This window comes from Chaetura pelagica, unplaced genomic scaffold (assembly GCF_000747805.2).
Source record: "Chaetura pelagica isolate M959 unplaced genomic scaffold, ChaPel_1.0 scaffold302, whole genome shotgun sequence".
Classification (NCBI taxonomy): Eukaryota; Metazoa; Chordata; class Aves; order Apodiformes; family Apodidae; genus Chaetura; species Chaetura pelagica.
This window is the reverse complement of record NW_009952561.1, coordinates 1,899,773-1,913,155: the sequence shown is the minus strand read 5'-3', so window position 1 is coordinate 1,913,155 and position 13,383 is coordinate 1,899,773. Positions and strand designations below refer to the sequence as shown.

Genomic DNA, 13,383 nt, shown 5'->3' with positions numbered 1-13,383 from the left:
CTTAAAGGAGCCGCGGGGGCGGGAGCCGCGGCTCTGCCGCCAGGGCCGCTGCGTAGCGTGGCGTGGCCGTCGTCACACCTGCCATCCTCCTGGAGTCAGGGACTGGGCGCTAGAGGAGAATAGAGCTCGTGAGCTATTTAACTAAAACAGCAGAACTGCTGTCTCCTTCCCACAGCTTCTTGAACGTCTACTAAATGTACCGAAATGTACTATTTACCTCTACTACCCTCTTCACCATCCAAGCCAAAACACTATTCCATGCATTATAGCAGGTTTAAATACTCCTGGGCTGGCTGCCGGTAAGCACTGTTATTTTATTTCCACTGCAAAGATGCACAGCAGCACAGGCAGGGGGGACGCAGCTGATCCTGCCACACAGCCAAAGGCTGCAGCACAGAGGTGTGCGTGGTGGGCCTGCTGTGTAGGGTGACACGATGCACTTTATCACTAACATCAAACAGCCCTGCCAAAACTATGCTGAGACACAACCAGCTTAGAGGTATGACAGTGGACGGTGCTTTAGAGAGGAGACACCACTATTGCTGCCTTTCCTAAAGTAGATTTAGCACTAGAAATGGCATCCACACCACACCCTCTAGGCAGTTATGCCCGTCCCTAAGCTTTGAAAAGCCAGGAACTAATAACTTCTGAAATATTTCACCACGGCTATTGTTTTGTTAGCACCTTTAATCTAGAAATCATAAGCAAATAGCTTTTATCTTTTAAAATAATATAAATTAGCCCCTGCTTACTCAACAGAGTCCAGGCATCTTTTTCTGAACTGGGACACCCTTCTGGAAACAGTCAAACACAGCTGCCTTTAAATCAGATCTATGGTATTAATGTTACCACCAGCACTGTGACTCTTGGAGAAATACATGTGATAATCTTGACATTGACTTCCTCACAGAGAAGTTAAACATTCAGAGTAACTGGTGTTTAATCTTTGCCACTATGTAAAGTAACCACTGTTGTGCCTCCCAACTGAGGGCTCTCTGCAGCTACTTCCTGAAGATGGAGGTTCCTCACATACCATCTCTTATGTTTGTGCTTACACTAAATTGTACCAGCAACCTGATTTCTAGTGAACCCATTCCTAAAAGATAGGACACATCCACTACTGTAACAGTTGCATCACCAACAGTTTTTACAACCCAGCCCTAAGTTCAGCTCTAAAACTGATCATTCAGATTCATCTGCCACACTTTGATAACCTAGTAGCTACCTCATGATCACACCCTGTCGAGCAGATGCTGGGCAGACAGTATTGGAGCATATTTAACTCTTTAGTCATAGTCTTCAACCTGGTATTCTGTATTTCTATCTAAAGATCCATTCGAGTTTTGCTCATTGTCCTCACTTAACCTGAGAGCTTCTCTGACCATTTCCTTTCCCAGTGACACTGTTCATGACTTGCTGTGCTCCACATATTGGTCAGTCTCTGCCAAAGATTCTCCATGGATGCCTTGCAGTGCACAGCACACTATGCTCTTGCTTGAAATCCCAGTTTCTCAGTACTGGAACTAAGTCTACAGATTGCAGACCTCTGGTCACGTTAGAAATAATACATCCATGTGTTCCCTCACATTCCTAGAAGAATAATGAGACAGTTCATCACAAGGCATACACACTATTCTCCCTGTCACTGAAGCTTAAGATGTTCAATGGGGAAATGCTGTTTCGAAGACTGAATCTGCTCTCGGACTGGAAGAAAGAGAACAAAACAAACTGGCTGTAAAATCCAGCATGCCCCACTCACTTCAGCAAACAAGCTTTCCTCCTTTCCCGCACAGGCTCACTCCCTAATGCTCCGGACACATGCCAGCCTGTCCCAGTTCACCCCCTGATCCTCTGGAAGGGGGGGAACGCACGCCCTGCTGCCCTCTGGAGTCTCCACCCCCTCGAGTGGAGTTTTAAGTAGGACAGGAGCTGTTCAGCGAGATCAGAGCAGAGACGCAGAAAGCACAAAACCGGTGGTCTGGAAAGGAACTAATCAGCAGAATACAGAAGAGAAAAAGCAAAAAGGTAGGTACTACTCTGCACCTGTTTCAAAAGGTGCATTTCCCATTTTCAGCATCGATAGCACTGTCATTAAATACTATTAAATATTATTATTTAATAAATCCCACTGAAGCGCCATAGTAGTTAACTAACTGAGCTTTGCCTTTCAGCTTTGGAGGAGATTCATAACGCTGAGGAAAGCTGCTAGCTTTCAGTTGTTTCAAGAAAGCTTAAGCTGTTCCAGGGAAAGGGCTGACAGCCTCAGGCTCTGACCAGTTAGCAGGGAGGAGTCTCCTGCACAAAGAACATTAGCAAAAGAACGTAAACCAAAGGAAAAATTACCGACAAATATCTTGATGGTAAGGACAGACCCAGAGAGCTAGCTGTGAAAGGACAGCTTACTGTCTGCCTGGGAGGAGACTGGACTATGCCTTTCACCCCAGGCTCCCAACCAGGATAATGGAGGGACAAAGGAGAAGGGAGGCGGGTCTTCAGTTCTCCCTAATCACGCTTCTTTTCAAATGCAGCCAAAACCACAGGAAATATTGGGAATGATTGCCAAAACGAAGAGATTGAAATAGCCATTTCCTCTGATGTCTTCGAAGACTAAAGAATCTTATTTTTTGTTTTGATTTGTCTTAATTATTTTCTCCAAAAGCAGAGAATGTTATATTTTAAATAGAAATAGTCTGATATTCATCCCCTCAGTTTAGACAGGGGGATACAGAGGCACCTTCTATGGAAGGCAGGAAAGGCAGGAGGGATCTACAGTCTTTTGCTTGAACTAGATCAAGATAGCTATTAATCAGCAAGAAAACTATTAGTGCTATAGATTCGGAATCAAAGTATCCTGGAATAGACATTCTAAGTTATTGGGAGGCATAGAGGGGAAGGAGCTACTTCTAATTTCTACTAATGACTTCTGGTTTGTGTTTTTTTTCAACCTTGGTAAGATACATCCCTATTTTAGGTCTCATTCCACATCAGTAAGATAATACACTCTTAGTGCTCTGAAGGGCTGTTAGTAGCAAATTGCCACGGGGTTTAAAGTATTCCTGATGCTTCAGCAAAGATACATTTAGGGTATAATTTACATTTATCTCCTAATGAACCTCAAATTGTAGAATCAAAATGTCAGAACACAACTTCTAGACCTCTAGCTTATTGCTAGAGTATTTTTAATGAGTGGAAGCAAAGGGTGAAAGCTGAAGGCACAAATCATTTAGGAGAACCTTAACAGAAGCACAATGCTTGCAGGTTTCTCCTTGGGATCTTGTAAACATGGTATTTTTCAAATAGCCAGATTATTTCCGTTTGATAGGGCTTACCAGGCTTATCACTTTGAACATTCCAATTGACTGGCCTAAGTTGTACCTTTCCCAAAATGAAAATAATTATATGGCAACATCTGTTACAAGTTTTCCATGCATAGTGGGCCAGCAGCCATCAATGGATGGACAGGCATTCCCCCATGGAGAGGGGGAAACGCAGCAAGAAGAGCTGCAGCATTGTAAGGTAAGCTAGCCTGAGGAGGGGCAGCAGAAATAAGTGGAAGAAAGGATGTGGGATCCAATGCAAGACAACTTCAGGTAGACTGTCCCATCCTGCAGTATAAGCATGTGCTGTGTAAGACTAACATTAATTTGTATAGCTGAATATGTGCAATAAAATTGATTAAACCATACAGATGCTTTTTAAATAGGGATGCCTCCTTTCAGGTCAGTCTCCAAGATGCTTATGCTTTTTTTTTTCATTGAAAATATACTTTCCCCTCTCCCCTGAATACTACCTATATTTTCCTGCTGGTTTCAGGCAACAAGGACTTACTTAAGGATATTAGATCAGCTTTGCAACTCTGTCCTTCCACAAAAAATAAAAATGTCAGATTTGACCAATGTTGCCTTGTTTTGAGGACATCTTAGCAGGAACCTGAGAAGTGAGGTCTCAACAGTTCTTTGTGGTGCTTCCTAGGGAGAAATTCTAACAAAGCAGCTCAGCTCAGATAAGTAGTTTAACTAAATGAACCTTTCCTTAACAAGGTCTTAGCTAGCAGAATGTCATTTTTTAAAGTTGTTAGTAAGAAATTCAAGACTTGACAAATTTTAACAAATCCTTACCAAAAAAAAAAAAAAAGCCCCCAATAAAACCCAACACCCAAACACAAAAAATCTCCCTCTCTTTTTTAGTCTCTAATCTCAATATATGACTCATTCATACTCAAATTTCACCAGCTATCACCCAGCTGCCTTCTCTGGCTTTATATAAACAGAGTCTGAGCTCCTACTTTCTGGAAGTAGTAGTTTTCTCAAGTAATTGGGTTACGTTTCTATTTGCTCATGGATCACATAATGCAGACGATAAAAAGCTGGTAGTGTGGGAGACAGAGCATAAACATTTCATAGATTTGGAACTGCACAGCAGTGCTAGAGATTTGGAATGAGATTTTATTGTCCTGCCTCCTATTCTACCTCTCTCCCAGCTCTTGGTTTGTATAGGAGGCACTGTATTTTTGAGGAAAGAGAGAAAATGGACCTCTGGTGCTGGACTTGTTCAAAGCAGAGGGGGTCCTGTATGCATCACACTCCTGTGACTCATCATCTCAGCCATCTAGACTGTCTGCTATAACAACCTTAGTTAGTACAGAGGATCAAGCTAAATCTTTTCACACTGGTGATTATGTCTCGTTCAGTTGTAAAAAAAGAGCTACTATTAGTGCATGTAGGAATAACTATTATGTTTAGGAGGAAAATTATGGGTGCAAGTCAGGAAACCTGGGATAAAGTTATTTTTCTTATTGTAAGAGTTCAGCTTACATAAAATGACAACTCCAGTCCTTAAAAGCTATTACTGAACTGTGAAAATCAATAATACCTTCCCAGTTTTTAATAGATGTATTGGAATGCCATGTTTCCAAAAAGTTCTATAGGCACCAAATTTCTAGACGTCTGACACTCTATAGTAATTTGTATCCATTTTACTAATTTAAGTTTTCCCATGAAATTTTGCCTCCTCCCCAACAGTGTGTCCTGTTGGTGTATCAATAAATCCTTATTTAAGTTCCTCAAGTTCAGCAGTGTTTCTAAATATAAAACAGCACTTTGCTAGCTACCAAACTCATGCTGATAAGGTCAGGCTTTACTCAAGCTCTTTTACCTACAAACATTTGCCTGATCTTTTACAGTTACTACAAGATGACCAAGGCAAAAGAATGAGCAAAATGTATAATCCTGGGGATTTTTCCTACAGGGATTAACAGAGGAGCCAGCAGCCCACAACAAAGCACTCTGCCTTCATAGGCAACAAACCGCCTCAGTGCCCTTCACTGCCTTTGCCTTTGTCACATCTAGTATATTTTTCTGCTATGAGGATGAGATTAGAAAGGGTGTTTAGTACAGCATGGGAAAAAATTCCATGTTGCTTAATTTCAGCAGTAAAATCTGCACACATTAGAGGCTACGCTGTGAGTGCATCTGCCCTGCTCCATTTCCTCTCCGCCCAGCAGCTGCCCTGAACAGCCAGTGCTTACACAAGGCTCTCGGCTTCTGTGAAAGAAGTAATTTTTCCTCCTTTGTCAGGAAACAAACTGGGGGAAGGGAAACCAGGGCACAAGATGGTACCATATCTCACTGCAGTCAGTAGCTAAGAAATTAAATTCATGCTTCTGCCAAGAAGCTTGCCAGACAGAAATACATTTTGCTGCAGTATGAAGAAACACAGATCACAGTACCCAAATGTCCTTCCTATAGCTATCTGTGGCCAGGTCAAAGCAGCAATTTTACCAGGTAGGAAATCAACCTTTGATGAGTAAAGACAGAAGTAGATTTTCAGAGCAAATGAGATGATGGAAACAGAAGTCCAGACTGATCTTTAACCCCAGCCTCACCACACCAGACAGCAGTCTCCCAGAGATCATTGGAGGTTCTCTCACAAGACTGGTGCTGTAGGAGACAGACGATGAAATTGGTCTGGAGGAAGCAGAAACTCTTCATGTGGGATGGAAGAGGGCTTTGGGCTCTGTCTAAAGTGTGAAGCTGCTGCTAAGGTGTAGGTGTTTGGGCTAAGGTGTAGTTGTAACTGCATAGCAGTGACACATGGAAAGAAATGCTGCAATGAATAAATGAGAATTCAAGACCAAAAACTAGCCTGGCATACTGCTAACTGCCATATGCTTCCGTTTTAGCAAAAGCACATGACAACAGTAGAGTAGAAAAGCTCAGCTGGGGAGAAGCTGTAGCAATATTGAAAATCAAAGATACAGCAGAGTTGTCCCCACCTATCAGCAACCAAAGTCTCCTAGCCAACACGAGCTCTACACAAGAGAAGCCCTCACTGTCATGTGAAGAAGCGGTCTGTGCAGAAAACAAAATCCTTTTAAACTACTATTATCACAGACTGACCCTTCACCAGATTTTTGTTTCCTTGCAAGTGCTCTCTCTTAGATAGGTCTAAGTAGCCTGAATCTCAAGAAACACTTTCCAGTCAGCATTACACTCCTTGATTACACAAGTCCATCTCACTAATAATGCACATGATATTGTTGGTTTTCAGCAACCTTGGGAAGAAGGACTTGAAATTTACTTCCGACAGTGTTATTCCCAAGGAAACATTCTCCTGACCTAAAAGGGTGTACTTTAGTGTGTCAGATTTCTAAGTTTATCAAGTTAAAACACATCTGGGTCTAGCCTGGCAGATTGCCTTTGATCTTATTTTTTCTTTTGTCTCTACAGATAACTTGAGATTTGGAGGCAAGGTGAAAAACCACTCAGAATGGAAGGCAAACTTGCATGTCTCCTCCTTCTGGTGGGAGGAATCATGATTGCTCAATGCCAGGTAAGAAGCTAATGCATTGGATAATGCTCTTGTCACCCTCCTGCATTTTCAGCAGCACTACCTTACCACTGACTCCAGCTGCCTGCATCAGACAGAAGAATCTGGTTATATCACTAAAATTAGAGGAAAGAAAACCCTACAAAGTAGTCTAACTCTAAGCTGGGATTTCCAGTAGCGTGTTATCCTGGCTGGTTTTCATTCTGGTAAGCAAGTCTTCTTGAAATCTTCTGGGTGTATCACTTCACTGTCATCTTTCAATGTTAGTAAGAGTTCCATTGTGATCTCCCTTTTAATTTTCTTTGTATTGTAATTGCCTTCCTCATTATTCTCACTTAGTCTGGATGTTGATGGTTCTCACACCCCTTCACTTTAAGCCTTACATTGCCCAGCTTAAGTAAACCCTACACAATTCTAAAACGTTTAGTCTCTTTCTGAAAAATGTGCTACTGGGGTAGCCTTCCTCTTTGTTTTTGTTAGTCTTCCTCTTGCAACCTGATAAAATAAGCTTGCTAAATTGGTTTCTTCCTTCAAATTTTATTTAAAATATTTTATTTAATTGGCTGCAGGAGAAATCTCTCAAAAGGTAATCCACCTACCAGAGCTTATGGGGAAACTGCATGTCAGTGAGCAAAAATTGCTGCTTATTCACATGTACTTCTTTGGAAATGCTGAAGTGCTAAAGGCACTTTTCACTGTACTGCCTGACAAGGAGGGCAGACAGTTCCTCAGAGCTCTCCCCTGATCTACAAGACATCAAGACCTTTGGAGACACTTGTTCTCTGTTTTCTGAAGACAGCAGCTATTCACAGAATTAACCTTCTTTCCTTGCAGGGCTTACGCATGCGTTTCAAAAGGGGAGCCAGATCTAGAGGTAAGCCAGGCAAATTACAACTGTGGTGTGTTACCCAGAACTTCACAACCACAGGAGGGGAAAGCAGATGATGCTGAGGGAACAGAGCCTGAAACGCATTTCTCATGGTTGTCTTGATAAGAGATTCAGAAGGCAAACTACCAGACCATTAATACCATGCACAACTCAAAGAAAGTTTCCCCCTCCCTCTGTTATTCTTCACAGAGGCCAGTCAGTAGTGGAACAGTTGATCCAGCAACACAGCAGTGAGAAAGATGAGACAATTGTGGCCTGAGAAGGAAAAAAGGCAGCCTGTTAGACAAATGCTCACATCACACATGCTTTTCTCCTGGAAGGAGAAGGGAGTTCCTTTGCTCAGCTAGGTCTTTTCCCTGGATATCTAAAAGAGGATTTCCTTTCTCCAATTACAGCCATTTGCACAGATAATTCATCTGGAGAAATTTACCAGCACAGGGGGACCTGGCTGAGGCTCTCAGGGAGCAGAATAGAATACTGTAGGTGCGACAGTGGTTGGAGTCGCTGCCACACTGTGCCTATCAGAGGTAAGTATGAAGAAGAAAAAGATAAAAGTGGGGGATGGAAGACTGTCCATCTAACAATTCTAAAAACCTCCACTTTCAGGGAAGGCATTATTACACAGAAAATTTGGCTTGAAATATAACAAGATAGAAATGAAAATACTAATATATACCAACTCAGGCAGACCAAGGGGAAATGAGCGAGGGGCTGAGGAAGGCTACTATTAGTGTGCATGGACAGAATGGAGCAAAAGAAGATTGTAAGCACTACACTAAAAGACTGTAAGCACATGAGAGTAACAGGTAGGCATTAAAAATCCAGAACAGGCTAAAGGAGACTGACAGGAGAGGAAAGATGGGTATACACTCCCAGCTTCTGTGAAATCTAACATTATTTTCTGGCTTTTGCTTATTCCACAGCCTGCACTAGAAATAAATGCTACAACGGGGGTCAATGTTCACAGGCATATTATTCCCCACAGCTATTCATCTGCCAGTGCCACCAAGGCTTCTCTGGGAAGCAGTGTGAAATAGGTGAGTATACCACATTTATTGAAATCATGGAAATGTCCTGGTTTGAGCCAGGATGAAGCCAATTTTTCTTTTTACTGATTTTTTTTTTTCCTTCAGTAAGCTTTCTTGTAACTAGCAACAGTGTGTTAAAATCCTGGCTCAAACCAGGACAGGAACCATAGATTGGTTGGGGTTGGAAGGGACCTTAAAGATGATCTAGACCCATCTAACCTGGCCTTGATCACTTCCAGGAATGGGGCATCCAAAACTTCCCTGGGCAACCTGGGCCAGTGTCTCACCACCCTCACAGGGAAGAATTTTTTCCTAATATCTAAGGGCAAATAAAGAGGGGCAAAGAAAGGGGGGCAATTTCCCTTCACTAAGGGCAAGGAAGGACCTCAAAGGGCTAGGAAGGGCCAGGAAAAGACCTCAACATTATGGTGGGAATTACCATCACCAGTAATCACTCAGGACTACAAGAACAACAGAATATGGTAATTTCCAAACAGTGGTCTTACAGAAACAGACCAGGAATCTATGTATTCCAGTATTTCTGACTGTGGCCAGTAGAGGAAACTTGGAGATCAAAAGCTAATAACTTGTAATTCCAATGAAACAGGAACTACCATATGAAATACAGTGAAGATTTTGCTCAATACTAGAATGATCTAATGCAAGGTCTTTGTTTCAAGAAAAACCTAAAATGCAGCCAGCACATTGCCCATTTTATATACAGCATTGTCCATTTTATATATTATAGCATCAAACTGTGTGATTTTCAAAGTACTGTGCACCAAGCAGCAACAAACTTGAGGAGAGAACAGATGAGGCACAAAAGGACTTTAAGGAGATGGGTTTTAATAACTCTGTAACAGTTTTTGGTCTTCCACCAATTACTGTAAACAATGCTAGCAGTTTTAGCTGTGTAGTGCAGAAAGGTACCAGAAGGATACAGAAGTACCCAGAAGCTGCTGCTGTACACTAGACTCTCTGTTAAGCTGCCTCTTTTTATTCTAAAGCTAATGCTGCAATGAACTTTTAAGAAAGACACCTGGGCTGTTCTCAGTGTTTCAGTAAATTAACTCTAAATTTTGGAGCTGAAGACCTTAATGTATATTTGCAGTCTGCTTGGCAAGGTATTTTCTGACTTACTAAGACAAGACATCTGGGAGCCAAGTTTAAACAGGACAGAGACTAGGGAAGCTGAGTTTGGAATGCTGTCCTCAGAGTAACAGTTTGTTCCCTTTTATTCAGATACTGAAGCTAAGTGCTACAAAGATACTGGAGTAACATACAGGGGTACCTGGAGCCTGACAGAGAGTGGAACTGAATGTTCAAATTGGAATAGTAATGGCTTAATGGACAGGATGTACAGTGGCCGAAGAGAGGACGCTGCTGAGTTGGGCTTGGGCAATCACAACTATTGCAGGTGAGGGGCTGTTGGCATGTGTGTCAGAGCCACTGGAACCAGCCCGTTCTAAGAGCCTGGAGCAAAGGAACAGCTGTTTGCAACAGTCTAATACCAAGCAGTGAGCACTTTGCACAGGTGCAAAACAGCACAGGCCTGTCAGCTCCTGTAGACATATCTGAACCTCAGTACTATCTATACTAGATGCTTATGACAGACTACAAAATGCATACATCTATCAACCAATAGTCTTTACTTTGTCCTTTCTCAATGCCTAAAACTCCCTTTGTAAGCCAGTTTCCTGCAGCTCCAGATCCCACTCAAGATTCTGAAAATACAGTGCTTTCTTGCACATGAACTAAGCTGCACAAGCTGTCCACTCCTGCTCACTACTGGTTGTCTCTTCCTCATCTCTATGTACTCCACAAGTTTATAATTAAAATAGAAATAGAAAAAAAAACTGCTGAAGGTTCAGTCCATGTCTTCACTGAGGAACAGGATTAAGTTACCAAACTAGATGGCAGGCATGGGACAATAACAATAGCTTTATAATTATGCATAATACCATAACTCTTTCAGAAACCCAGATGAAGATTCCAGACCTTGGTGCTATATCTATAAAGGGGGAAAGTACACCTGGGAACACTGCAGTGTGCCCTCCTGCTCAAAAGGTACATGCAGGGGACAGAGAATGGACTTTAGAACTCCCGTAATTCACTGCATATATAAGGTCTGCCTGTGGACTTGTGCTAATTCTGTAGCCTGAAAAGTTGAGGTTTTCATGTTAAATCATGTTTAAGCTTTTAATATTTATGACTCCAAGAGACAGAGATACATATAGCTGATATATAGATGCGTTGACAGAAATCATAGTTAGGACAGCTGACAGGTTCACATCCACCAGTTAACATGCAGCTTTCTTATTGAAGTTGGGAATGCCAACTGCAAGTCTGGAAGAGGCACAGATTACCGAGGCAGCTACAGCATGACCAGTTCTGGAGCTACCTGCCTGAGGTGGAATTCTCGAATCCTTGTCAACAAGTTATATACTGCTTGGAGAAGAGACGCTTACCAGCTGGGCCTTGGTAGTCACAATTTCTGCCGGTATGTACTCAGTTACAGAATTTTTAAAATCCCGTCAAACTCCCTTGTGATACTCTTGAGGCAGGGCTCTAGTCTTTATGTGAATTATTAAAGCAGAGGAAATATCTTACTGCTGGGAATGAAGCTCACTGACAATAGTAATTTCATTCCACCTGACCTATGCTTCTCCAACAAGAGAGTCCATAAATGTAAATTCAGTATGCCCCTAGGGCCCTCTGTATCTTTAGAAAAATCAAAAAGAGTCCACTTAGGTCACAGTCTGCCACCCTTAGGTCTCCCCAAACTCCCTGCAGATCTGATAATACAAATAGCTTTTCTTCCTGTGCTGCAGGAATCCTGACAATGACAGCAAACCCTGGTGTCATGTACTGAAAGGAAACCAGCTCACATGGGAGTACTGCAATGTACCTACTTGCTGTAAGGATCCTAGCACTCCTGATTCTTCTTCTTTAAGGCATAACTGTTCTGCATGCCATCTGTATGAAACTCAAGCCTCCTACAGTAAAATAAGAGCTGGGGGAAAAAAAAAAAAAAAGTAAAAAAGCTTTTTGATGCAGAAAGAGATTCTGTGGCTCACTTCTCAAAGTGCCTGTTTCTCTGCCAGAAGCAAAGATTACAGAAATGGAGGAGAAAAAAGGCAAGGTTTCCTTACTGTATTTTTCAACTCAAAATGAAAGTTTCCTAGGAAACAGGAATGAGTCAGATACTAAACAGTTTGTGCCAGGCTGCCTAAACACGCACTGACAGCAGGCTCTTAGCCCAAACTCGGGCATGCCTGAACAAAAAGCCTGTTTCTGGGTTTGTCATCCACAGCCACCTGTGGCCTACGGCAGCGCAGGGGACAACAGTACAGGATTAAAGGTGGCTCCTCTGCAGACATTGCAGCTCACCCGTGGCAAGCTGCCATCTTCATCAAATATCGCAGAGCTCCTGGGGAGCACTTCCTCTGCGGAGGAGTTCTGATCAGTTCCTGCTGGGTTTTGTCAGCTGCTCACTGTTTTGAGGAAGGGTAAGTTGAGGATTCAGTACCTTCTTGGGAAAAAAAACCTCTGGAAAACAGAACCATCCATATAGCTTTACCTGAACAGTTAAAGACTTGAAAAAAGCTCTTTATCCCAGTAAGTCATTCTAGACTAAAAATTATAGAGTTAATTGTGCTGAACATTACAAACTAGCAGCATGACATTAAGATACCACAGCAGAATACCAAGTAGCTGAGGAACAAAGCTGTCAATACAGATGCAGAGCCATCTGAAACTTGAGAACAACAGGGGGCTGGCAGAGGAGCTTTGCCATAATGGCTGTAAGCAATTGGTGCAAAAACAAATGTAAATAGGACACCTGAGGTCAAACTGTCTGGGTAACGAAGTAATAATTGTGTTAAAATAGAAGTTCCAACAGCACATCTCCAAGGGGAGGGTCCACTCCAGTTAACATGGGAAGAAAGCAAGACTTGTTCTTTAGCTTTAGTACAGATCAGCTGAAGATTGTGCTGGGTAGGACTTCCCGAGCAACTTCTGAAGAAAATGAACAAAAGTTTCAAGTGAAGAACTACATTGTGCATCAGAGATTTGACTCAGAAAATTTCAACAATGATATTGGTAAGAACTTTTTCTGACCTCATGACTGAAAAGATCACAGTTGTCTCGAGTTTGTGGTTAATTAAGTGGACATTTATTTTCCTCTTCAGCTCTGTTGCAGTTGAACTCAGATGCAGAAGACTGTGCTATTGAAACAGACACTGTCCGTGCTGTCTGCCTCCCACCTCCGGAACTGCAGCTGCCTGACTGGACTGAATGTGAGATCTCTGGTTATGGCAAAAGCGAAGAATGTAAGTAGAAGATGCATATCTATGTGTTAGTAGAAGATACCATGTCCAGAGTTTCAATCCACTGCCCTCAAAGAATTCAAGCCTTGTGCTTCACTCAGCATATGACCCCTGCATTATTGTATGAGCTTACAGCAGCACTGCAGTAAGCAGGAGATACACAAAAACAAGCCTTGCAGCAAGTTATTTCACTCGAGTTCTGTCAGCTGCATGGGCTAGTAGAGTCTTCCTTGATACTCTGCACCAGTAGAAAGACAAAAAATGGCACAATGGCACAAAGAAAATTGGCATATGGGGCTGTCACATTCCT

General features: G+C 42.3%; 1 protein-coding gene across 1 annotated transcript in view; it reads left to right on the top strand.

Annotated features, from left to right (window-relative positions):
• The first annotated feature begins 6,768 nt into the window (after positions 1-6,768).
• The window catches only part of PLAT (plasminogen activator, tissue), an 8,506-nt gene continuing 1,891 nt past the window's right edge, over positions 6,769-13,383 (top strand). The window contains exons 1-11 of the mRNA XM_009993233.1: positions 6,769-6,831; positions 7,663-7,702; positions 8,113-8,244; positions 8,641-8,754; positions 9,988-10,162; positions 10,721-10,812; positions 11,071-11,245; positions 11,577-11,662; positions 12,059-12,254; positions 12,710-12,846; positions 12,936-13,076. Coding sequence (XP_009991535.1) covers positions 6,769-6,831; positions 7,663-7,702; positions 8,113-8,244; positions 8,641-8,754; positions 9,988-10,162; positions 10,721-10,812; positions 11,071-11,245; positions 11,577-11,662; positions 12,059-12,254; positions 12,710-12,846; positions 12,936-13,076 — 1,351 coding nt within the window. The remainder of the gene's footprint in view (positions 6,832-7,662; positions 7,703-8,112; positions 8,245-8,640; positions 8,755-9,987; positions 10,163-10,720; positions 10,813-11,070; positions 11,246-11,576; positions 11,663-12,058; positions 12,255-12,709; positions 12,847-12,935; positions 13,077-13,383) is intronic.